Here is a 26,582-nt window from a genome sequence, read left to right on the forward strand (position 1 = left end):
CTGGGTTTTCCTGGCAACGCCTGCAACTGCAGGCTTGGAGGAGCATGGGGATGTCTGGGCCTGTCCAGACCTTACTCTTAGCTCCTCCTCTTTTAGTTCCAAGGCAGTTGGGGAAACGGCCTGTGGTTGCTAAGCAACGGTTGCCTGCTGATTCTTCCCAACATCCCTTGAGGAATGAATAAGCAGTAAAATCTCCCACATTGAAAGCTGGGCCTGAAGAGCTGGGACAGGGGGCAACACTTGCCTTGGGGCTGGAGGGCTCTGAGGAACTTTCTTTTAGGACCTTAGTCTCTCCCAAATGTACAGTGAGGTTAGGCTGGGTGATTCATGAGGACTTCTCAGCTCAGCTGTTCTTTGCTTCAGTGGTGGCCGGCTGCTGGTCATTGTCTGGGAGGGAAAGGGACACCCTGAACTTTTCAGGTTGGTGAGGGTATGGGACATAGCTGCCCTGGGAGAGCTTCCCACCTAGTGGGAAAGCAGGGTCCCGAATTTGTGACTCTCAGGGTAAGAGGTTCTTGTGGTTTGGGGAGACTTCCTGGGGCAGTTAAGCCAGGGGAAGGCTCAGACAGGCAAAGGGCAAAGGTGCCAGAGGGTCTCTGAAAAGAGCGGTAGAAGCTAGATGAGCATGGGGAGTTTGAGGGCAGACTAGAAAAGCCTTGAATGCTAAGGTAAAGTGCCTGCTTTTTCTCTCTCCGGTCCTTGGGAACCTTCTGGTAGTTCTAGGAGGTTAAATGAAGTTTTAGGCCTGGCACTCTCGCTGTACAGTGGAGGATGAGAATGGGAGGGGGTTCCAGCCCTGAGGTGTGAAGTGCGGCTACTCTGAAGAGAAGTGACACGGACAGCTGAAGCAGAGTGGAGAGGAAGAGGCAGATCAAAAGGACTTTAGGGAGAAGGGGCTGGATGGCTCTCATTCATTCCCACATTTATTGTGCGCCTACCAAGTGCCAGGCATTGCTGACTACTCTATGAGGGAGAGGCCAGAGGCAGAGGACGATGTCTTCTGACAGGGTCGGGATGCTCAGGACTCACATGGGGTCAGCACCTGGACTAAAAGTGGTGTCATGTAAGTGCTCTGGTGGTGGTGGAGAGACCCGTTGAGAGCGCCCCGGCAGAAGACCGGCCTTTAGGGCCTGTTTGAAAACTCGCCTGGGAAAGGAGCCTTTTCAAAGCACAGGGCATGACGGGTGGGGGAGAAGACGGGGATGCTTGGGCAGCTGGCAGTAGACCAGCCACATCAGCTCCAGTGAGACCAGAGCAGTGGAAGGCATAGGACGGTCACTCCTGCTGTGGCCCCTAGGGCAGCCGGGAGATGCTTATGGGCCCTTCCCAGAGCCGCAGCGCCGGGTAAAGTGGCTCCTGGAAAGCGGCCCGGAAGGTGTGCAGGTGGCTCATGCCGCCTGACACATCGTAGAAGGAGAGGATGCCGGCCTCATAATCCAGGAAGACGCCCAGCCGGTCGGGGTCGTCGCGGGGCCGCAGGCGGCTGCGCTGGCCGTCGTGGAAGGCCCAGTACTCGAGGTCGTAACGCTTGAGGCACCAGGACTGACGGTTGCAGCCTAGGCGCGCGGAGGCCGAGGCCCCGCAGCGCCGCAGGGAGGCGTAGGCCACGCCCACCCACCAGCCGACGCCCGCCTCCTGCACGTCCACTTCCCAGTAGTGGCGGCCGGCGGCGTAGCAGTCGCGACCCAGCACCTGCCACAGTTTATCAAAGCGCAGCGCGGGCGTGGGTCCCAGGCGGCCCACGAGGCCGCAGCGCACGGTCAGGCGGTCGGCAGAGAGGCGCAGGCGCGCGTGCATCGTGTCCGGCTCCAGAGTGGGCGTGCGTGCATCTGCGGAGGGCGGGGACATGGGGGGGCCACACCTGGTGGGTGGGGCTAGCCCCCCCACGCCCCCGCTGGTCCTGACAGCTTCCCCATAGAAATTGAGATGCCAGGAATTGCCAGCAGATAAATGAAAAGCCACCCTTTTAACCCTAATTGCATCCAAGGCATTAGCTGGGGGACACGGGAAGGAGTGAAAATTTCACTGGATTTGTGCCATGGAATTTGTTGCCAATTTCTAAAAATTCAATTTAAAAAATCCTGTCCTTATTGACGCTTGGATGTATATCCTTCCAGTTTTTATCTTGCCACTTCTAGTTTTTCTTATTGGTATCATGCCATACACACTTTTGTGTAATCTGGTTTTTCAACTTTATTGATTGTATTTGTGATCATTTTACCCTATCAAATAACATTTTTTATCAGAGTGTTTTAATGGTGACCCTAAGATTTTGCTGTGTTAAGTGTTTTATACTTTAACCTATCCCTCCCCCTTCTCAATATTTAGGCTTTATTTTTTTATATTTTATTCATCTATTTTTCAGAGCGAGCACAAACAGGAGAAGTAGGCTCCCAGCTGAGCAGAGAGCCCTAGGTGGGGCTCCAGCCCAGGACCTGACCAGAGCCAAAGGCAGCCACTTAATCAACTGAGCCACCCAGGTATCCAATATTTAGGCTTTAAAAAAGCTCCTGAAAACACTAATATAATTACATCTTTATGCATCTGATTATTGCTTGAGGATACATTCTTAAAAGAGGAACTACTGGGTTAAGATGGATAATTTTGCTTTTAAGGCCTTTGGTAAATACTGCCAACTTGTATCCCAGAAATGTGGTGCTGACTTAACTCCCAATAATCGTTCTCACTGCATTGTACCACATCTGTAGACATGGAAAACAAAGTCTAGATGGTAGGGTACGTGGATATTCTGCTTTAGTAGATACTGTCGAAGTGTTTGGAGTGCAAGACCTGTAGCAAGGTTTTGCACATCTGAAGATTTTATTCCTGATTTTTTTTTTAGATGTCACTGAAAATAATGTTTTTAAAATTTCATTTTCTAATTGTTTATTGCCAATATACAGAAACAGGATTGAGCTTTGTATAATGATATATACAACAGTTCTAAGTTATCTTTTACTTAGATTTCCTGTAATCATGTCATCTATGAATATTCATAATATTGTATGATATCACATGACATTATATGACATCATCATGATATCCCCCCCTTTTTCCAATCCTTATAGCTTTCACTTCTATAGGATCTCTGGAACAGTGCTGCACGAAGCGACTATGGTAAGCATCCTTTCCTCCATCCCCTGGGTAAATACCCAACAGAAATGCCTGCATATGTGCATCAAACAGACATGCACATGAATGTTCGGAGCACCATTCACTACAGGCCAAACTGGAAACAATCCAAAATGTCCTTTCATAGTTTGAGTGTGCTGTGTTCATACAATGGAATACTACTTACAGCAGTGAGAACAAGTTACTTCTATGCACAATAATATGGATAAATCTCCTAAATATTATGTTGCGTGACAGAGGCAAGACACCAAAAAGTACCATCTGAATGATCTAGTCCTATAAAGGCCAAAGACAGGCAAAACTAATCTACAGTGTCAGAAATCGGGAGAGTAGTTACCCTTGGTGGGTAATGAAGAGGAGGCTGCATGAGCAAGGCTTCTGGGGAGCTGGAAGTTTTCATTTCTTGGTCTGAAGGAGGATATATACCATGTTTACTTTTAAAAAATGATTGGGGTGCCTGGGTGGCTCAGTTGGTTAAGCACCCAACTCTTGGTTTTGGCTCAGGTCATGATCTCAGGGTTGTGAGATTGAGCCCCGCATCGGGCTCCACGCTTGGCGCAGAGGCTGCTGGAGAGTCTCTCACTCTTCCTCTCCTTTCCCCTCTGCTCCTCCCCTTCTGTCCCCCTCTAAAAATAAAATCTTAAAAAAAAAATTGAGCAGCACCCCTTTGATTTCTGTACTTTTATGTATTTTATATTTCAAAGTTTACTTTAAAAAAATGAAATGAAATGAAAACAGGTTACAAAACAGTATGTATAGTATGATACCATATTTGTAAAAAATATATAAAATATATTCTTATATGTATATATAGATCAACTAAGGAAAGCTAACAGGGCAAACAATAATAGTAGTTATCTATGGGCAAGTGACTTTAAAAAATTTGGGTTTTATTCCCTAGTTTTTCTGCAATGAATATGTATTATTTCTGTATTTAAGATTTATTATTATTATTACTTTCAGGTAACCTCTACACTAAATGCAAGGCTCAAACTCACGACCCCCAGATCAAGAGTCGCACGCTCTACCAACTGAGCCAGCCAGGTGCCCCTTATTCCTGTTATTTAAAAACTAGTAATAAAGGTTGAAAAAACCCAAGTTGGGTCTGTTAGTAAAAAAGGGGGTGCCTCCATTTCTATGACCCCCCCCCAATCTGCCTGGCCCTCTCCACCCTCCCTTTGCTCCCCAATCCCAGGGCTTACATTTTAAGAAGAGCGATCGCTCCGGTGAGGGGCTTGTTTTCAACAAGGAAGCTAGTTTAGTGCTCGAGGAGCCCGAGAGCTGGCAGTTCGTGTCTGTAACAGATTGTGAGAAATAAGTGCCTGGCCCTCATGCAGGCAGAGCAAATTACAGAATGTACTAAAAATATTACAGAACTGGAAATTCGGATCATCTCTTCCCCAGAAGCGCATGCATATTTAAGCAGTAAATGCAAATTCAGGAATTGGCGACAGGAATACCCTAGGACAATACTCGGGTCTAAGAAGAAGCATACTTCTGAGGGTGGGAAGTGGATTCAGGCCAGTGTGACTGTCCCCTGAACCTTGGGATGGGACAGCGGGCTCAAGGAGGGCCATGCGAATCAACGTTGTATTCAACAGCCAAGCATGGGGGCAACCGCCTGGCAGACATGCCAGTTCCGGGATAAAATGGAAAGTGAGAAATTAGGCCATCAGAGAAGGCCATGTCCAGGTCTCATTCCAGTGCGAGGGAGTTCAAGGGAAACCCAAGCCATGGTTCCTGTCTTCCACAGCTCCATCAGGTAAGAGGTGAGAGGTAGGCTCACATGAGCCACCCGCCAAGGCACAGAGAAGAGAGGAATCCGGGGAGACATCATGGAGGAAGCACCTCAGCGAGCCCTTAAAGGACAGGGAAGATTCGGACATCCAGAGAAAAGGACGGGAGGCTTTCCCAGCCAGAGGGTACGAGCAGGAGCCCAGGTATTAAGGACAAGTACCGGCACTGGCACAGGAACTGGGAAGCCATGGCAGGCGTCTGAGTGAAGGCAGACACGCGCAGAACCTCCAAAGCTCTGTGGTGGGGAGTGGATGGGGCAGGGTGAGTGGAGGCAGAGGCCCTGCTTGGGGGCTTGAAGTGGGCCAGCAGGGATGCCAGAGCTCCTGGGGGAGGAACTATGGCAGCCACAGTAGCAGTAGCCAGGGCCTAACTTTACTAGGAGGCTACTGGAGTCAAGCAGCAGCGGACCGCAGGGAAGACGTATGTCCCCTTCTCAGAGATACCGGCTCCGCATCCCCAGGAAAAAGCTCCTGTATTCTCCTCACCCTGCTGTATTTTTCATCAGAGCTCTTACTGCTGACTTGTTCAGTTACTACTGTCTGTCTTGCTTCCAGAACCCTGAGCACCACAAAGGCAAGACCTTTGTTTTTGTACCCTGCCATGTGTAACAGAGAATTAGGGCTCAGTAGATGTTCTGGAGGAATCCTAAGAGTGGAGATAAATGAATGAAGAAAGGTATTTCTGAGCACCTACTTTGTGCTTTGCCCTGCAGGGACCTCGGAGCAGGACTCAGAGTGCTTCTTGCCCTTTGGGCATTTATGACAGGCAGGGGAGGTGAGTACAGGGTGTCCAGCTCAGGGACAGCCCCAGGCCGGAAACCGGCAGCGCAAGGAGTAGGGAGAGGCAGCGGGACAGCTGGCCAGCATAGCCAGCCCAGGGTGATGGGGCAAGGCTTCCCGGGTGAGCCCAGCTGGGCTGGCCCCGCAGGGATGGCTGGGACTTGGCCAGACGGCCCAGCCCGGGGGGGCAGATGGCTATTCTAGCTGGGAGCCCAAAGCAGGTGAAGGTAAGATGCAGCAGAATCCTGGGAGTGACTTGGGGGCAGAAGCGGAGCAGGATGGCTGGGAAGGCAGGACGCGGTCTCCGAAGAGGAAGGAGGTGAAGTCTGAAGGATGGGTAGGGCCTAGGCCCAGGCGTCCTCCACTGCCCAGCCACTGGCCTTTGGGTGGAAGAGATGGGATTTAGGTCTTCACATTCGTCTCTGGGTTAAAGGGTAGCAGGGGAGCTAAGGACACAAGGTTGGTCACGCAGCAACTTACTCTCTTTAAGGCGAGTGTCCAGTGGCGTCTGTAACAAGCTCTGCATGGCGTCCACAAAGCCCTGGAAGAAGCTCTTGATGGGCTCGAAGGAGAGGGGCGTGGGGTAGCACACTTCTCCCAGGCTTGTCTGCCGCTGCATCTCCTGCTCGGTGGCCTGGTACTCCTGCGGGGGTGTGCAGGGCGTCAGGGGGCTGCCATCCCAGCTTCCACCGCTGCGCCCTCGGACAAACCCAGCCCGGAAGGGGTGGCCGCCCCCGCCCCAGCATCTGGGAGCAGCCCAGGCTGTGGCCCCCACTCCCACCCCAGGACCAGAGTTGACTTCTCCCTCCCTTCCAAGTTCCTGGAGCTCTACTCTGTGCATGGCCTTAGGGGCGGAGGAAGGAAGGAGACTGGCTGGCTGCACCTGCCGCCAAGTTGCTCACCACCTTGCAGGGTGCCCTGAAGCTTTCCAGACATTGACATCCAGGGGGACCAAAGGAATGATGGGCCAGTGTTCCTGGGGAAAGAGTCCCTTGGGCATGTCCAAAGGAGGGAGCAGGAAACCATGATCCGGGAGGGAAACCAAAGACCCTGGAAGTTCAGCTGGAATGACGACGGAGGGGGCCGTGGGAACCTGTCCTGTTTTCTGACTGGTCCCCCACTGTTACCTTCCCCACCAAACAATGATGAACTCCAGGCCTCACCCTTTAAATAGCCTTCCTGGGTTAAGTGTGGCTTCGCAAGGTAGAAGCTCCCTGGACCATCCTGGTATCTCCAGCTCTAGTATCTAACAACATAGTAGTTATTAGTTACTACTAGTAACTACTAGTTACTACTAGTAACTAGTTACTAGTTACTGGTAGTAGTTACTACTAGTAACTAACACGTAGTAGGTACTCCATAAATATTTATGATAGAATAAGGAAATCAAGCACACCTGCTTCTCACCTTTGCCAACTTGGGGAACAGCTCCCTAGCCATCTGTATTTCAAGCCATAGCTGGGCATCATCTTGGATTCCCCTTACTTCCACTCACCAGTCCTGTCACATGTCTCAGACCTGCCTGTCCCCTCCTCCTGATGCTTGTCCACTGGTCTTGGCCTCCAGCGTCCACCCTCCACCCTGTCACCAGAGTGACTTTTCAGAAGCATTAAACTGAGCAGGTCACTCCCCAATTCAAAATGCTCCCCTGGCTCCAAAATCTTTACAGCACAATTTAAACCCATGGCCAGGTACATACAGCCCTCTGCTAACTAGGCCTGGTTTCCAGACCAGTGGCAACTCCCCAATGTCACCCCCTCCTTCGTACCCCTGCCCTGCCTCCAGCCAGGCTAAACCCTAGCGGGTCTCCTGCCTGCCGGGCCCTCATGTGCACATGATTCCTTTCTGCCTGGGATGTCCTCTGTCCCTCTGTATGTCCCTGGTGAGCCCCTCATGCTCCCATACCCAGCTCCACGGTCACCTCCCCTTAGAAGCCTTCCCTGAGCCCCTATGCAGAACTGGACACTTCTTAGACATACTTCTGCCAGCTCGCTGGGGCTGCACTGTAAATAGCGATTTCTGAGCATGCCTCCCCACCCTCAAGCCCCTAATGTCAAGCAGGGGCCTGGCGTGAACAGGTTACTCAGTATAGTATGGATCCGTATATATACAAGAGTGAGCAAGCAGAAGGGAGGAATGGTAAATGATGAAAATCAGTAGTTCTAGCACCAGAGAATAAAGAAAAAAGATGATCAAGCCATGAAACTCTATGATGCAAGAAAAATATTCTTTTCCGTGGAAGCATCCCTTTGTATCAGATAGCCCTCCCAAGTACCATCACTTTTAAAGAAACAAATGTACCCCTCTGTGCAACTTGCCCCTCTTTATAATATCCAGGGTGCCTAGGAAAGCGACTCACCTAGAATTATTTTTTGTTAGACTGAGTTGACCAAGGCCATGTACACGCACAAGCCTGGAAATATTTGTTGGGGACTGGCTTAACTGGTTTGCTACTGACGGATTTGTTTGTCAGCCTTATTTTCCAGCCAAAGCCTAATGTGTGATTAGACTCAGTGACACCTTTATCTCGTCCCACAAATCTGTAAAGCATCTTCCAAAGATTATCTAACAGGGCAGGCGTTTCCTCTACAGTGAGAAAACTTAAGCGAAGAAAACATCAGGGTAGGGAAGTAAGCTGGACGCCAGAGCGGGCGGAGGAACAGAGCCTATGCTGAAGGGCCACGTGAGCCAGAAAGCAGTCCCAGAGCATGGGGCTGCACAGCGGTACTGACGCCGGAGGGGAGTTTCTCCCGTGGTTCCTTGGGAACAGGAGCACCACGCTTAACAACATATGTTCACTAACAGCAACAAATCACGGGGCCTATTTCCTAGACTCTCCCTCCGTGTAAGGTGATAGCCTCCAGCAGATCCCAGTGGCCAAGGAGTACCATCCTTCTCTGCCCTTTGAGCAAACTGAGTCACCTCTTGGGGCCTGCTCAGTAGACGGAAGGCCACCTGCCTTTCCAGGAGGGGGTCTCGAGTGAGACTTAGCAGGCAGAGGGCCAGGTGGCTGTGCTCTGGACTCAGGCCGACCTGGCTTCTGATCACAGCTCTGCTGCCTCTCAGCTGGGTGACCTTGGACGAGAGTCACTTCACCCTCCCTGGGCCTCAACTGCTCATTCATAAAATGGGGTGAGAATAGCCACTTTGCTGCGTTTTAGGAAGTACCAGAGCTAAGATACAGAAAGTGCTTGGAACACAGAGGGCCCCGGCCCCCCAAAACGGTGGCTGTAAATATGATGTCATTAGCCCAAGATGGATCTACCCTTCCCAACAATGCCTATTTCCTTACCACTTGTGTGGGGGCAAGAAAGCCTGCAGGCTGGCCAAGCAATTTGTGTATTCACTCTTCGTAAACCCTGTGTTCGATGCCCCGGTAACCAAGGTGAAGTGCAGGGGAGGAGGGGGCAGGGGCCCAGCATTACCTGCAGCAGCTGTATGGGGTCGGGCTCCTGGCTTATCCTCCAGACCCTGGTGGAGAGGCTGTGCATGCCATCTATTTGCTCTCTGCAAGATTGGATATGCTCCCCATACGCCTGGAGGGTGAGCTGCGTGTTTTTATCGATGAATTTCTTGGCCAGCGCTTCCTCTTCGTCAAGTAGCAGTCTCAGTTCAGTGAATTTTCCCGTCAGCCAGGTTTTACTTGACTCTGCATGAGCCTGAAAAGAAATCAGTTGCAAATGGTATCACTGCCAACCAGGAAATCTGGAATAATCAACAAAAAACAATTATAACCTCTAAAAGGTGAGTTCAGCAATGCCCCTGGGCAAGCGTAAGACCAGCTCATAAAAACTCCAGCTTTCCCAAGTACCACCACCTATAACCAACTGGAAAATGCATGCAGAAATACTGGTAGTGGGGAAAATAGCAAGATACCAAAAAATAAACTAACAAAAACTGTAATGAACTACATAAAGCATAAAATTGTACTAAAAGACATTAAAAAAAAAAAAAGACCTCTGAATGTGTGGAAGAAAAGACCACATTCCTGGCTAGAAAGATTCATTATAGTCTACAAATTCATTGCAATCCCAGCCTTAACATGTGGATTAGACAAATGGCAAATTATGGTGGGAAAGAATAAGCCCAAGAAAAGCCACAAATTGCTTTAAAAGGATCAATGAAGGATGACCTGCCTTATTAAATATGCAAACAAACTGTAAACCTACAGGATTTAAAACCACGTGGCACAGACAGACAAAGATCAAGAGCACAAAAGAATTCAGAAATGAACTCTGTGTGTGTGTGTATGTGTGTGTGACAGAGAGAGAGGGAGGTAATGGTCACATTTCAAATTACAGGGAAGAAAGAGTGAACTATTCCATTAATGGTGTTGGTACAACATGCAATTAACCATATATTTGGAAAAAAATTTTATTAGATCCTCATACCATATATAAAAATAAATGCAAACAGAAGCCCACCTAGGAAGTAGTGTAGCCAAAAAATGAGACTCTGTGTCTGATCACTCTAAATTTAACTTATAAATCCAATTTAGAAGATGTAAGGAAAACGGAGAAACATAGTAACCGTCAACTTGAGATACGCGCCAACCAAATGCATTTTGAAAACTCTGTTTCACTTCTAAATCAAACAAAACATGACATTTATAACTCAGTTGAAAACGTGACCACTGGTTGGATATTGAAGGATAAAAGGGAACTGTTACGAATTTTCACAGGTGTGATGATGACAACATGGCTGGGCATGTAAAAAAAAAAATACATCATCTTGTAGAAACAACACGCTAAACTTTTACAGATAAAATGGCATGTCTGGGATTTGCTTCTAAATATATGGGTATGCTTGAGGTTTTCTACAATAAAGGTAAACAGGAAAATTCTACAGAGATTAAAGCACTATACATTAAAAAAAAAAACCTGTTACAATGAAATACAAAACAACTTTATTTCAAAAATTTGAAACCTCTGTAAGAGGAGCCTAAAACTCAGAGAGCTACAAGGTAGCCACAGCAGGTCTGATTGTATAAAAAAATGGAACTCTTAAGAGGGAAGGTTCTGTAGACAACCGTTCCAACAAGCTACATGGGTTTATATCATCCATCACATGGAGGGGAAAAAAAGATCACTCAATTTAAAATGGGCCAAATGCTTGTAAGTGCCCGTAGCTGGACGAAGGGGTACCCGGCCTCTTAGTTCAGAAAGTGGGCAGTGGGGCGCCTGGGTGGCTCAGTGGATTAAAGCCTCTGCCTTCAGCTCAGGTCATGATCTCAGGGTCCTGGGATCGAGTCCCACATCGGGCTCTCTGCTCAGCAGGGAGCCTGCTTCCTCCTCTCTCTGCTTTCCTCTCTGCCTACTTGTGATCTGTCTCTGTCAAAGAAGTAAATAAAATCTTTAAAAAAAAAAAGAAAAAAAGAAAGTGGGCAGTGTACCAGAAAATACTTTATGGCCATCAGCCTGGAGGAATTTTAACTGACTGATAATAGCAGAGCCTGGAATGGTGTGGAGCACACTTAGCCACACTGGGTCAGCATTCTTAGGGGACAAAGTGATATCAAAATTTTGACTGCAACCATCGTTTGATGCAGCAATTCCTCTTGCAAGCATTGATCTCTGAAAACGTTTTCACACGTGCACGAACATCTGTGTACCAAGATGCTCACTACAGCACTGTTGGTGATGAAGGTGGGCAAGATTTTCGATATGGGAAGTATATATATATATGTTTACTATATATACTATGTGGCGTTCATACAATGAAAGAACAGGCAGTGATTAAAAAGAAGGCAGAGTTCTTATACATGCTACACTGTGGGTGAACCGTTCGGTCATGTGGAGTGAAATAAGCCAGAGGTAAAAGGACAAATACTGGATGATTTCCTATTATGAAATAACCCACAATAGGCCAGTTCACAGGGACAGGAAGTAGATGAGAGTCTGCCAGGGCCTGGCGGGAGGGGAAGTCATTGCTTAGCAGTTACAGAGTTTATATCTGAAGTAGTGGAAAATTTTTGGAAACGGTGGCTATGAGTGTAAATGCAGTTTACAGTGGTTATAACTGTAATGTACAGTTATACAGTGGTTACAAGTGTAATACAGTGGTTATGAGTATAAATGCAAAAACAGTGGTTATAACTGTAAATTCAGTTCGTCCTACTGAATCGTACACCAAAAAATGGGTAAAATGGTTAACTTATGTTACGTACATTTTGCCACACACACAACCCAGTGGACCCAGGTGCCCGGGCATGGAAAATCCTCCAAGACACCACATGAAAAAGAGCAAGTTATAGAATAACAAATATAGGACAATCCTACTTCTGTAAAAGATAACTAAACAAAAATTATATACAGATACAGGTATGCCCACCTTCTGAACGTCTGCTTTGGTCCACTTTGCTTTTAAGAAAAACCTTTATTAGCATGGTAAGGGTTTTTGTCCAAAAAGTGAAAATCCTCTTCAGGTGTCCTCCAGTTAGAAAACGGCTATTAACCCAAGACTTTCCTAAAAGTGAAGTGGCTTAACTCAAACTTTCAAAAAGCCAGGGATGCTCTTTCCTTTGTGCCCTTTCTACCTACAGAAGGTTTCAGAGAACACTACTTTTGGATAGCGGGCGGGGCGGGGGGAACCTGTCTATGCTTCTGTATGTTTGCAAGTGCATTTTTAAATTTTTTAAAGATTTATTTATTTATTAGAACACACAAGCAGGGGGAGGGGCAGAGAGAAGCAGGCTCCCCACTGAGCAGGGAGCCTGATAGAGTATTCCATCCCAGGAGAATGACCTGAGCCAAAGAAGGATGCTTAACCGAGGCGCAACCCAGGCACCCATGCAGGTGCATTTAAATGTCTGTTAGTTCTACAAACAATCCTAGGATTTGTATGGAACCAGAAAAGACCCTGAATTGCTAAGGAAATGTTGAAAAAGAAAAACAAAACTGGGGGGATCATGTTGCTTTATTTCAAGCTTTACTACAAAGCTGTGATCACCAAGACAACATAGTACTGGCACTAAAACAGACACATAGACCAGTGGAACAGAGTACAGAGCCCAGAAATGGACCCACAACTCTATAGTCAAATAATCTTTGACAAAGCAGGAAAAAATATTCAGTGGAAAAAAGACCGTCTCTTCAATAAATGGTGCTGGCAAAATTGGACAGCTATGTGTAGAAGAATGAAACTCGACCATTCTCTTACAGCGTACACAAAGATAAACTTGAAATGGATAAAAGACCTCAACGTGGGGCAGGAATCTATCAAAATCCTAGAGGAAAACATAGGCAGTAACCTCTTCGACATCAGCCATAGCAACTTTCAAGACATGTCTCCAGGGGTGCCTGGGTGGCTCAGCAGGTTAAGCCTCTGCCTTCAGCTCAGATCATGATCTCAGGGTCCTGGGATCGAGCCCCGCATCGGGCTCTCTGCTTGGTGGGGAGCCTGCTTCCTGCTCTCTCTCTGCCTGCCTCTCTGCCTACTTGTGATCCCTCTCTCTCTGTCAAATAAATAAAATCTTAAAAAAAAAAAAGACATGTCTCCAAAGGCAAAGGAAACAAAAGTGAAAATGGGACTTCTTTTGGGACTTCATCAAGATAAAAAGCTTCTGCACAGCAAATGAAATAGTCAACAAAACAAAGAGGGAACCCATGGAATGGGAGAAGATATTCACAAATGACACTACAGACAAAGGGCTGATATCAAAGATCTATAAAGAACTACTCAAACTCAACACTCAAAAAAAGATAATCACATCAAAAAATGGGCAGAAGACATGAACAGACGCATCTCCTAAGAAAACATACAAATGGCTAATAGACACATGAAATAATGTTCATCATCACTAGCCATCAGGAAGATTCAAATCAAAAGCACATTGAGGGGCCCCTGGGTGGCTCAGTGGGTTAAGCCTCTGCCTTCAGCTCAGGTCATGATCTCAGAGTCCTGAGATCGAGCCCCACATCGGGTTCTCTGCTTGGCAGGGAGCCTGCTTCCCCCTCTCTCTTTGCCTGCCTCTCTGCCTACTTGTGATCTCTGTCAAATAAATAAATAAAATCTTAAAAAAAAACCCACATTGAGATACCACCTTACACCAGTTAGAACAGCCAAAATTAACAGGATGGGAAACAAGTGTTGGAGAGGATGTGGAGAAAGGGGAACCCTCTTGCACTGTTGGTGAGAATGCAAGTTGGTGCAGCCACTTTGGAAAACAGTTTGGAGATTCCTTAAGAAATTAAAAATAGAGCTTCCCTATGACCCTGCAATTGCACTACTGAGTATTTACCCCAAAGATACAGACATAGTGAAAAGAAGGGCCATCTGTACCCCAATGTTCATAGCAGCAATGGCCACGGTCGCCAAACTGTGGAAAGAGCCAAGATGCCCTTCAACAGATGAATGGATGAAGAAGATGTGGTCCATATATACAGTGGAATATTATGCCTCCGTCAGAAAGGATGAATACCCAACTTTTGTATCAACATGGATGGGACTGGAGGAGATTATGCTGAGTGAAATAAGTCAAGCAGAGAAAGTCAATTATCATATGGTTTCACTTACTTGTGGAGCATGAGGAATAACATGGAGGACATTAGGAGAAGGAAAGGAAAAGTGAATTGGGGGAAGTTGGAGGGGGAGATGAAGCATGAGAGACTGTGGACTCTGAGAAACAAACTGAGGGTTTTGGAGGGGTATAGGGGGTTAGGGGAGCCTGGTGGTGGGTATTGTGGAAGGCACGTATTGCATGGAGCACTGGGTGCGGTGCATAAACAATGAATCTTGGAACACTGAAAAAATAAAATAAATGCTCTAGTCATGTTTGGGAAAAGTTACGGGCTTGGGGGGATGGTGAAGAGGTACTCCCATTTTGTAGTTGCTGTAGTTCTATACTAGATTCTAACTTATTATTGTGAACATTAAAAAAAAAATGAACACGTGCTCATGTACTACTAGTACGATTAAAAAGTAAAACCAAATCATTAAAAAAAAATTAAAGCAGGGTGGTGGGGATATGGACATTGGGGAGGGTCTGTGCTATGGTGAGTGCTGTGAAGTGTGTAAACCTGGCGATTCACAGACCTGTACCCCTGGGGATAAAAATACATTATATGTTTATTTTAAAAAATAAATAAATAAAAGCAAAACACAGGTCAGCCTCTTTCTCCAGCCCAAACAGTCCACACAACAGAACAGCCCCTGGTACTTGGACAGGCTCCCCATGATGTCATGTTCTCTTTTTAGTGGGGCAGGAACACGAGCTTTGGCATGATCTATGGAGTGGGTTCCCCGAGTCAGTTTCCTATACAGCGCTCTGGGCTGTGGCTAGGTTCTGAGGCTAGCTGCTCCCAGCTGCACACAATATAGGTTAAGTTGGCTTTGGGCCAGCCTGGGAATTAGCCTACACGGACAACATGGTTTCTACGGGTCAGGGAACACGGACACAAATATGTCTCTCCTGAACAACCCAATGAAGCAAAGAAAATGGGTGCCAAACTCCAGATTTATAGACACACTCTGGAGGCAATGTATGTAAATGGAGCACCTTTCTAGAAACCAAGAGAGCAAATCCTCTCCTGACCAAGCAGTTTCCACAGCTCCACTTTGTGAAGAAGAATGTACAAAGCAAGCTTAATGACACAACCCATCGTTGTAACTCTCAGTCCAGGAATAACCGTTTGGAAACATCCACAAGAAAACTTAAGGTGTAAGCAGATGAGGCTGATCGTGCAAACAGTTTAAAAGCATGAGAGAAAGAGAGAGAGAGAGAGAATGGGAGGGAGGGAGGGAGGGAATTCTGGCGATGAAACAAGGAAGTATGCTGTCTGGTGGTTTGGGCCACATTGATTCAAAGCGAAACTGGACCCCACACTGGAGTGGGCTGGGCTGGGTGAGGCCCTAAAGAGTCTAGCTGAAAAGCTTAGGGACTGAGGACAAAAGGAACTTGGGCAGCGGTGAAGTCTGGCATGGGAGAGTGGGGGATTTTATACCCAGAGTGCTGGCTGCTGTGTGACTCATCTCGGCCCAGGGCCCTGCAGGCCTGTCTGGGTCCTGTGGAGGGTGAGGGGCCTGTGAGGAGACTGGAGAGAGCTGTTTGGCTGATATCTCAGCACGACTTTGGACAGTGCTTCCATGGGTGCCGCTCCGGGGCCTCCCACTGCTCCCCACCCCTGCCCTCTCCCTGTTAGCTATGCTGTCACTGGTGACTCGGACAGGTGGCCGTGGCCTGCGGAGGGAGGCAGAGGGGTGGCCTTATCCAGCGGGGGTGGTGGAGACTGGTGGCATCGTCCCTGTCAGCAGCAGCATGGCCTGGCTGAGTCCTCATCTACCCATTCCCACCCTGGCAAAGGCTGCCTTCTGTCCCATAACTGATCCCCAAGCTGCGGTTCAGTCCCTGCAGCTCTGGTGGGTCACAGGGAAAGGCACAGAGCCAGGAATGGAGGCTGTTTATTTCCCTCCCTAGGGTGCTAGTGTAGGTCCATTTCCTCTCCTTCCCCCAGCCCTGCTTGGTAGGGAGAGGGGCTGACTCCTGCCTGTGCATTTCCAAGAGCCTCCTTCAGGCTGGGTCTGGTCAATGGGAGGAGGAACTAGAGAGAAATGAGGGAGAGGGAGCAGCCAGGGCGTCCCTTCCACCAGGCAAGGTCTCCATGAGAGGCTGCATCCCTGTGTCCCCTCTACCCTCCAGCTCCCGAAGGACAGGTCTGCTCTGGTTCCAGCTCCCACCACAGAGGCCCCGGCCTCCGGCTCTCCCTCCTCCCACATCCTCCCTGTGTCTCTTGCCCATGCTCCTGCCTCGCCACCCCTGGCTGGCTTCTCTGCCTCTCCCATGCTGTCACTGTTCCCTGCGCTCATCAGCACTGTCCAAAACTCCAAAGTGTCTTCTGTCTTCCTGGGTGCCCCCATCGCCAAGGGCCACTTCAGCTCTGCCAGCCTGTGCACACCCTAACTCCCTACCCAGGTCTGGATTCGACAGACAGTAACCAAACTTATGTGTATATTTATTTTTATAGTATACATATTTACATACCCCGCCCCACACACACACTCATAAAAGTATCAAAAGCTCCCTGGGGAAAACTGGGAAGATTCCAAAAGAAGAGCATAATCACTGTGCCACTCTGACACCTGACCCTTGTCCGGGTTAGGGTAGCGGGCAAATGGTGAGTTTCCCGTCCACCTGGGCCTCTGAGCTGCTGTGCAGGGGATGGAAACAGCCTCTTGACAAGGATGTCAGAGAAAATCATTCCATGGGTGTTGGTTGAGGATTAAGGACCAAGGCCTTCTTGATGGTTCTCTGGAAGGAAGTGGTTGGCTGTTCCCTGGTTTCTGAACAGTGGACTTTGGAGCACGTGTGAACTTTATTGACTTTCGTTTGCTCACAAAGGTGTTTTATGGATTAATTTCCAGGCAGACAGCCCTTTCCCAGCAGTGCCTCTCCCTACGCAAGCACAGGGCAGCGTGGCTGTCCCTGACCTCTCTGCCCCAAAGCACACAGGCCACAGTTCAGTGGAACACAGGAGAGTCCTACACGTGTGTGTCCATGAGCTGGAGGAGTCACTTCTGGGAACGTGTCCAGATGGGACAAGTAAGAAACATTGGCTGCGGTGTTCTTTTATGCTAGTGAAAAACTGGAAATGATCGAAAGGTTCAACATCACAAAAATGGCTTAATCGTGGTAGAGCCATATACTGGAACACACAGTCTCTGACACGGACCCAGGGTAGTGTTAGTTAGGACCTCAAGCCAAAACAAGACACCCATATATAAAGGGACACATACTTTTGGTTAATAAGGGGGGGAAGAAGATGACGTGGGAAACCTCCCTCCCTAGTTCAAACACACAGAAAAGTGGATACACGTGAGCCAATTTTTAAATCATATGACTCAGCTCAAAAACAAAAAGCGAACCCACAAATGACAAAAAGCAGAAATCCTTAGCTGCCCAAAACAAAGAGGGAACTCCAGTGCGGCAGTTGAGCAAGTGACCCGTATGACAACTGCACCACGCTGGGAGCCCGGCAGCCTTGGGAGGGGTCTCTGGGCACCTGCCACCTGCACCAACCCAGGAGCCTGCTTCATCCATGAACTAGGAACAGGAAAAACTCCATTCACTGGCCTGGGAAAGGAGCAAGGGATCTTTTTTTTTTTTTTTTTTTTTTTTAAGATTTTATTTATTCATTAGATAGAGGGGGCGGGGAGAGCAGCAGAGGGAGAGGAAGAAGCAAGCTCACCGCTGAGCAGGGAGCCCTTTGTGGGGCTCATTCACTGAAGGCTGTCGCTTAACTGAGTCACCCAGGCACCCCAGGGGCAAGGAATCTTGTCATCCATCAAGGGTCACGGGCAAAAAGAGTCACCAGCAAAACAAATAAACCAAATGACAGGACTTTACTGAGAAGAACTCAAGTCCGAGCTCATGGACCCTCAAAACTGAAAAATTCAGGGGCACCTGGGTGGCTCAGATGGTTGAGCATCTGGTTCGGCTCAGGTCATGATCCTAGGGTCCTGGGATTGAGCCCCACATAGGGCTCCCTGCTCAGTGGGGAGTCTGCTTCTCCCTGTGCCTCTCATCCCAATCATGCTCTCTCTCTCTCAAATAAATCTTAAAAAAGCAAACATTGAGGGGCGCCTGGGTGGCTCAATGGGTTAAGCCTCTGCCTTCGGCTCAGGTCATGATTCAGGGTCCTGGGATCAAGCCCCATATCGGGCTCTCTGCTCAGCGTGGAGCCTGCCTCCCCCTCCCCCACCTGCCGCTCTGCCTACTTCTGATCTCTGTCTGCCAAATAAATAAATAAAATCTTTAAAAAAAAAGATTTTATTTGCGGGGGAGAGAAAGAGAGTGAGCGAGCATGTGCATACAGGACCATTGGGGAGGAACAGAAGAAGAGAATCTTCAAGCAGACTCTCTGCTGAGTGCAGAGCCTGACGCAGGGGTTGGTTTCATGACCCTGAGATCATGACCTGAGTGGAAACCAAAAGCCAGACACTTAAACAACAGTGCCACCAAGGCACCCCTGTCTTCTACTCACTTTTAATTAGATTTTTGGGGTTTTTTTTGGGGGGGGTTGAGTTGTTTAAGTTCTTTATGTGTTTGTATGGAACGACAAAAGACCCCAAAGAGCCAAAGCAATTTTGGAAAAGGAACGAAACTGGAGGTACCCAAATCCCAGATTTCAAAATAATCTATAAACATATAGTGATGAAAACAGTATGGTACTGGCACAAAAATAGACACATAGGTCAGTGGAACTGAACAGAGAGCCCAGAAATAGACCCTCAACTATATGGTTAATTAATCTATGACAAAGGAGGCAAGAATATGAAATGGGAAAAAAATAGTCTCTTGAACAACTGGTGTTGGGAAAACTGGACAGCTTTGTGACAAAATGAAATTGGACCACTGTGTTACATTATACACAAAAATAAATTTAAAATGGATTTAAGACCTAAATGGGGGCACCCAGGTGGCTCCATTGTTAAGCATCTGCCTGAATTCTGCTCAGGTCATGGTCCCAAGGTCCTGGGATCAAGCCCCGTATTGGGCTCCCTGCTGGGCTAGAAGTCTGCTTCTCCTTCTCCCACTCCCCCTGCTTGTGTTCCCTCTCGCTCTGTCAAATAAATAAATAAGACCTTTAAAAAAAAAAAGACCTAAATGTTAAAGACCTGAAACCATAAAAATCCTAGAAGAGAGCACAGCAGTAATTTCTCTTACATAAGCTATAGCAACATTTTTCTAGATATGCCTCATAAAGTGAAGGAAACAAAAGGAAAAATAATCTGTTGGGACTACATCAAAATAAAAGTATTTTGCACAGCAAAGGAAACAATCAACAAAACCAAAAGGCAACCTCCCAAATGGGAGAAGATATTTGCAAATGACATATCTGATAAAGAGTTAAGCATGGCTGAATTTTTAAATATCTGTTTCTTGACCAGGGATGGAAACATAAATGCCCCCAGGAGCCAGGCTGGTAACACAGTGAGGGAAGTGATCAGGTGGCGGCTCGGAGTCCTGGAGACAGGCACCCTTCTTGTGGTGTTGTCTGGTGCTCAGCAACCAATGGCTCCCAGCGCCAACTGATTTTCGACAAAAGCAATTCAATGGAGAACACACAGTCTCTCCCCAAATGGTGCTGGAGCAACTGGACATCCATAAGAAAAGAGAAAAAAAGAATTGAGCTAAATCTCCCACCTTATACAAAAAAGGAACTCAACAAGAATCACAGACTTCAATGTACAACATAAAATTATCAAACTCTTAGACCAAAGAAAAGGCAGGAATCTTTGGGATGTAGGGCTAGGCCAAGTACTTTTAGTCATGAAACCGAGGGCACGATCCATTAAAAAAAAAAAAAAAAAAAAAAAAGGATAAACTGGCCTTCTTCAAAATTAAAAAACTTTTATTCTGCTAAAGCCCCTGTGAAGGCAATGATATGTCAAGCCCTAGACTGGGAGAAAATATTTGTAAACCACAGACCTGACAAAGGATTCCCGTCTAGCTCAGAGAGACAAGTCTCCAAACTCAGCAGCAGGAAAACAGACAAACCAATCCTGAAATGGTAAAAAACAAAAAACACAAATAACAACAACAAAGAGGAAAGACAAGCTGCCATTAAACACATGGAAAGGTGTTCTGTATCATAGCTGCTGGGGAAACGCAAATGCAGGCCCCAAAGGGAGGACCACTGCACAGCTTCCAGAAAGGCTAGAATAGAACTCAGGCAAGTACTGCTGGTAGGCAAGGATGAAGGGAGACTGGATGTCTCATACATGGCTGGTGGGAATGTCAAATGACACAGCCACCCTGCAAAATGTTCTGGCAGTTTCTTGAGAAGCTAAACATACAAGCCCCATAGAACCAGCACTGGGCATTTATTGCAGAGAAACGGAAACTACGTCCACACAAAAACCTATACACGATTGTTCAAAGCGGCTTTATTTGTAATAGCCCCAAAATGGAAACAACAAAACTATCCTAACATAGATGAAAGCTTCAAATAAAAACAAAAACAAAAACAAAAACAAAAACTGGCCGACCTGGACTACCAGATGGCTGGGATATTATTCAGCAATTCAAAGGAATGAACGATTGATACACAAAACAACCTGGAGGGATCCTGAAGGCAGTAGGTTGAGTGAAAAAAATCTCAAAGGTCGTACACCGTATAATTCCGGTTTTATGACATTCTTAAATGCCGTAATGACAGAGATAGAGAACGGATGTGTGATTGCCCGGGGTTAGACTGTTGGGGGGAGAGTGGGAAGGGTGACTCTAATGGTGTTGCCCGAGGTAGGTCTTGGTGGTGGCGGAATCCTTCTGCATTCCCGAATCTACCTGTATGAGAAACTGACGTAGGACTTTATACACACACGCTGTCAACTCTGGTTTTGACACGGCACTAGAGTTAGGTAAGCTCTAACCCTTGGGGCAAGCTAGGAGAAAGGTACCCGAGGCTTCTTTGCACTACCTTTGCAACATCCTGTGAATCTGTACTTATTTCAAAATAGAAGTTTAAAGCTGGGGAAAAGGTTCAAAGAAAGAAAACTCCATTCCTTAGATGAGGCTGAAATGTGACCCGCTTAGACTCTGCACACGGGTCCTAATTCTTTCCTTGGGGCCCCCCAAATCTGCTCAGAGATCCGCAGACAGTGACTCTGTACCCCGATTCTGTTCTTCTGGCTGAACGGCCCAAAGCACCTCCCCCATCCCTTCCTGAATCTTTTCCAATGGACGTATTTACCTGAGCCCCAGAGAAATGTTCTTAGAGACATGACGGACACCGTTAGTAATGCAGCTGGGGCCCCAGGTGTAAACCACGACTGTCCCCAGCACGCTGGGGCACGCAGCCACAGACAAAGCATGCTGGGCCAATAGGGGACCAATTCTGTTGCCTTGCCTAGCCTGGGCCTCGGCATCTCCCCTCTGCTACGGGCCTGGCTTTGGGACGTCCTGGGTGCCAGTCTCTCTGCTCTGACTGTGGGGGTCGGTCCAGGGTTCACAGAGCCCTCAGGGGGAGAGGCCCTGGGAGGGCATCCCACCCCAGCCCCCATTCGAGGAGGGGGCAGCCGAGGCTGAGAGGGGAAGGGACCAGCTCAGTTCACATAAAAGGACCAAAAAACCCAGCACAACTTTTTTAGAGTAAAATGGCAGCTCACAATTGTATCAGTCCCAACTTCTCATTTCAAGCCCAAAAAGAATCCATTTAAATAAACAATTCTGGGGGCACCTGGGTGGCTCAGTGGGTTAAGGCCTCTGCCTTCAGCTCAGGTCATGATACCAGGGTCCTGGGATCGAGTCCCGCATCGGGCTCTCTGCTTCTGCAGGGAGCCTGCTTCCCCTCCCCACATCTCTGCCTACTTGTGCTCTCTGTCAAATAAATAAACAAAATCTTAAAAAAAATTAAAAAAAAATTTTTTTTAATTATTTAAAAAAAGAAAGAAAGAAAGAAACAATTTTGTGAAAAGAGGAGCCTAAAGAAAGTACTTACTTTTGGAATATATTTATACCCTATTTAATTTCTTTCAACGAAGCAGTTGGCACCCAAAGAGTTATTTGCACATTCTTTACATTGCATTTTGCTTTGTTTAAGGTGACTTGGGGTGCAGGGGATGGACGATTAGTCCCTCTAGGAGAATGGCCTTGGCGGTGACGGCAGGTGGCAAGAAAGGCTGTTCCTCCATTTTGTGAGGCGCTATGGGGCAAGAGTAGGGCACTGGACAGAGGCAGATCTTCACCAAGCTAACAACACAGAGGCTTCAGGTACAACACAACACAACACAACACAACACAACAACACAACATAACACCACAAGCTTCAAGCTCCTCACTAGCCCGGCCCCTCATGGCCTTACACCTGATTTTGTGTTCTTTTTCTTCAAAAGAGGCCCCTAAGTTCTGGAAGTCCCAAGGGCCACCAAACCAGATCTAAAAACCCTTAGAGCTTTTTATATACCCTTGGCTCCACACTGAGGAGAGCCTTGCGTCCAAGGGGAAGTGCGGATATCTCAACTAGAATAAAGAAGAAATGTCCAGGGCTCCTGGGTGGCTCAGTGGGTTAAAGCCTCTGCCTTCAGCTCAGGTCATGATCTCAGGGTCCTGGGATCGAGCCCCACATCGGGCTCTCTGCTCAGCAGGGAGCCTGCTTCCCCCTCTCTCTCTGCCTGCCTCTCTGCCTGCTTGTGATCTCTCTGTCAAATAAATAAATAAAATCTTAAAAAAAAAAAAAAAAGAAGAAATGTCCACTTGCCTTGAGCTTCTCGGCAGTGTCTTCTATGTGGGTTATGTTGCCAACGTTCTGCTGCTTCTTGGTTTCCAGCTGCTTTAAACATTCTTGGATGAGTTTCTGTATGTGAAGGAGTTAGGAAAAATTAATACTTAGTTCTGTGACTTTTAAGGTAACAAGCTACCCCGAGGGGCATCTCCCACCCCTGAATTTTGCTCCAGTTGAGGTACCTGAGACTCAAGGTGAGATGAGTGGGCCCAGAGTCAATTTGCCCAGGCAAATTGGAGGATGAGCTAGAACAAGGGTCCCTCTGAGCCTCGGAAGTCCATGTCAGATATTCTTCAAACCTTGATGCTCCCCTCCCTTTTTTCTAGAATAATCCTACTTATGACCCGATTTTCTCAAATAGGGCCTTAAGGCAAACAGCTTGGGGACAAGGGAAGAGTGTTCACTTATAGAGTCACTATTAACTGAACACCAGCTACGTGCCAGGCCCTGTCACAGGGCCTGCCCGCGTGGAACATACATTCCAGAAAGAATGTGGGCTTTTGGCCTGGACTGGGCTTCAGAAGACCTGCACATGTGAGGCCTGTGGGGGTTCATGGTCCCATCTCCCTCCCACCTAAAATGGCTCCCTTCCATATGTCTCTGTTTTGCGACTGCCATTTTTCCACGGGTGGGCTCTGTGACCCTCTTCCCCACAGGTTTGACCTCACCTCTATCTGGACTTTCTTCAGGCTGGCCTTATACTCAGCTGCTGGGCCCAGGTCTGGCTGCCCAGCCAACCGACAGCTTCCTGAGGGCAGGCCTGCTCCATTCCTGGCTCCCCCCCAGGGACCAGGGAGTGACCCAGAAGTGTTTGCTGAATCGAACACAGTGACCAAGGGCTGCCAGCTTCAAGTGGAGAGCAAGGGCCACCCAGCAAGCTATGAAGAGCACCAGCCTGAGTCACACAGGACTTCCTAGGTCTGAGTCCCTTTCATGGGAACTGAGCGAGTGACCTCACCTCTCTAAGCCTGTTTTCTCAGCGATAAATCTGGAGCTAACCCCATAGCGTTGCCATAGAGAATGAGAAGTACACAGAGTGCCTAGTGCGGTGCTTGGCAGGGACTAAGTACTCAACAGAGTTGTTAGCTGTCATTGTCACATCCAACAAGCATTTGCTGCTGTGTGTGGTTGTATTCTAGGTGGTGGGTGAGGGTGGGGACACAATGGAAGCCCAGGTATAAGCTACAGCCGCAAATTCCTGGAGCACATCCTTACCCCACTGTGATTTCTAAGCTTTCAAGTCTAAATGCTGTCCATCACCCCAAGAGAGCCCAGCCTCCTGGTGTCTGGGCCTTCCAATCCCAGGATGCTTCTCCTGTCAATGCTACCTGGTAAAATTCTACTCAGCCTTCAAGGACAGTTCCAGTGGCACTCCTCCAGGAAGTCTTCCTGGGCTCCCTCTTCCTACTTCACACTGTCTTCTCTCCAGCTTCCCAATTACAATACTTATCACACTATATTGTCACCATCTGTTCTCATCCCACCAGCCAGGGAACACCTCCAGATCCAGGAAGAATCGATCTATTCCTTAGCTCATGGCACAAAGTATGTGCTGAATGGATGTCTGATGAGTGGATGGAAGGACGATGGATAAACAGGTGAGTGGGTAGGTGTGTGAACACAAAATGAGTACGTAGGCGGGGAGGTAGGTAGGTGGGTGGACCCACCTATGAGACACCCAAGCCCTATCTCTGGAAAGCAGCCATATGAACTCTGGAAACAGCCTCTGAGGAGCTATTACTATTACAACCATTATACAGATAAGAAAAGGAAGACCTTGGAGGCAGAGGCGGGCCTTAAACCCAGGACTCCACCAACTGGACCAGCTCCCACAGGGCCCATTTTTATCCAGCCCCAAGGCTGTCGCAATGTGAAGAGAAAGGTCATTAATCACAGAAGACTTCCTGGAGGAGGAAGTGGTAGAATCTACATCTGTCAGAGACAGGAGGGCCTGCCTATCCCAGGGGGGCAGAAAGATTTGACCAGAGCCACAGAACAAGTTGTCCTCAAGGCCAGGACAAGAGTTGAGAGCCCCTGACCACTATTAGGATTATGCACGGGTGAGGGCTCCAAGATGAGAAGCCAGTGGGGACAACCCAGCTGTGGAATCCTGGGGTCAAAGGCAGCCTCAGCTTCCAGTTTTCCTTTTTCTTATCAATAAAATGGCTGACACAGCTCCCCACCAGGCTGTTAAATGCCTGGAAGGGAAGTGCGGTGGCAGGAAGGGTGGAGGGGAAGGGCAGGAGTGGATGGCTGGAGGCCGCTCCTACGACAGTCAGTCAAGCAGTCCTCAGGCCCTGACTGTGAACTTCGGGAGAGAAAACCAGAGGTGTCTGTACGGCTTTTCATCGGTGTTCACCGGCAGACCTTCTTCCAGCCCAAGGGCAGTGTGGTGGACGAGGTCAAGGACATCTGCGTATCAGCCAGGGCGCCCAAGTTCTCACTCCCAAACCCACCTCTTCTGAAGCTTAACTGATCGTTGGCAACAACAGGTGGGCCTCCCTGCGGCTCCAGGCCTAACCAGGAACCGGCCGCCAACCCTGCGCGCGCCTCCCCGCCCGTTGCACCCCCCGCGCGCCGCCCCGGTCCCCACCTGCACGTGCACCGCCTCTTCCACCGCCAGGCCGACCGGGTGGCCGCGGTGCGCGCCCAGCACCGGGCAGAGCGCGCACACGCAACGGCGGCAGCGGCGACAGTAGAGCTCGGCCACGCGGTCGCCATGCTCCGGGCAGCGCCAGCCGCTTGCGTCCTCGCGCTCCGGCGGCCCCGGGCCCCCAGGTGTTCCCGGCCCCCCAGGTGTCCCGCTCCGCGCACCTGCGCTGGCCATTCAGCCCTCGGGTCCCGGCGGCCGCGGTGCGGGGGAGGGGCTCCCGCGGAGAATCGAAAGCGGGGCGGCGGGGCGGGGTTGGCTCCGGGCAGGCCCCGCTCCCGCAGGAAGGACCGCTGCGCACGCCCGGCCCGGGTAGCGGCGACATTGGCGCCCTGCGGCCCCGTGGGCCGCGCTCTAGCCCGACCTGCGCCGGCCCCTTCCGCGGCGTGGAAGGCTCGGGCCTGGCCTTGCGCCTGGGAGGTGACCGCAGCCGGATCCACTTTGCCTTGATTCTCTCTGCCCTTTCCCCGGGAGAAATCACCGTTCCCCCAGTTGTCAGAATCCTAGAAACTCCGATCGCCCCAGGCTGTCTCAGCCTCCACCAAATGTAAATTAGTACAGCCAACCTGAAAAACACCATGGAGTTTCCTCACAAAAGTGAAAAATGGACCTAACCCATGATCAAGCCATCTCCCTTCTGGGTACATACAGGAAGATTACAAAGTCAGTATCTGGGAGAGCCACCGGCACTCCGGGGTGCCTTGCAGCGTTATTCACAACAGCCAAGGCGTGGAAACCACCAGTGTCCGTCCCTGAATGAATGCTGTGTGTATATACGGTGAAACCTTGCTCAGACCCAAAAAAGGAAATCCTGCCATTTGCCACCTGGGTGAGTTTGGCAGACTTTATGCTTAGTGAAATAAGCCAGGAGGAGGAAAAACAAATACTGTTTAGTTTCACATAGATGTGGAATCAAAAAACAAAAACCAACAACAACAACAAAAAACCCCAAACAAAATCAAAACAGTTGAACTCCTAGCAACAGCGTGGAATGGTGGTTGCGGG

The 26,582-nt window shown here is 48.6% G+C and overlaps 1 protein-coding gene across 2 annotated transcripts; it reads right to left on the reverse strand.

The window, feature by feature from the left end:
* Positions 1 to 502: 502 nt before the first annotated feature.
* On the reverse strand, positions 503 to 26,367 carry TRIM14 (tripartite motif containing 14). 2 transcript variants are annotated; one of them, XM_032860680.1, is made up of 6 exons: positions 26,192 to 26,367; positions 22,904 to 22,999; positions 9,134 to 9,367; positions 6,189 to 6,351; positions 4,335 to 4,427; positions 503 to 1,829 (listed from the first exon to the last, which is right to left on the reverse strand). In XM_032860680.1, exons 1-6 carry the CDS (start codon positions 26,222 to 26,224, stop codon positions 1,294 to 1,296), a joined length of 1,155 nt encoding a protein of 384 aa, XP_032716571.1. In that variant the 5' UTR covers positions 26,225 to 26,367; the 3' UTR covers positions 503 to 1,293. The 2 variants fall into 2 exon arrangements, with proteins under 2 accessions (XP_032716571.1, XP_032716570.1); XM_032860679.1 differs by lacking the exon at positions 26,192 to 26,367 and adding an exon at positions 25,521 to 25,907.
* Between the last annotated feature and the right edge of the window lie 215 nt (positions 26,368 to 26,582).

The sequence above is a fragment of the Lontra canadensis genome, unplaced genomic scaffold (genome assembly GCF_010015895.1).
Source record: "Lontra canadensis isolate GAN:19392208 unplaced genomic scaffold, GSC_riverotter_1.0 scaffold19, whole genome shotgun sequence".
NCBI classification, from domain to species: Eukaryota; Metazoa; Chordata; class Mammalia; order Carnivora; family Mustelidae; genus Lontra; species Lontra canadensis.

Excerpts from the sequence above, each read along its gene's own strand:
- TRIM14 (XM_032860679.1), bottom strand. The coding sequence starts at position 25,754 with ATGGCCAGCGCAGGTGCGCGGAGCGGGACACCTGGGGGGCCGGGAACA. Across the intron at positions 6,352-9,133 it reads ACCCCATACAGCTGCTGCAG|GAGTACCAGGCCACCGAGCA; the intron begins GTAATGCTGGGC and ends ACACCCCCGCAG. Across the intron at positions 4,428-6,188 it reads GGACACTCGCCTTAAAGAGA|ACACGAACTGCCAGCTCTCG; the intron begins GTAAGTTGCTGC and ends AATCTGTTACAG.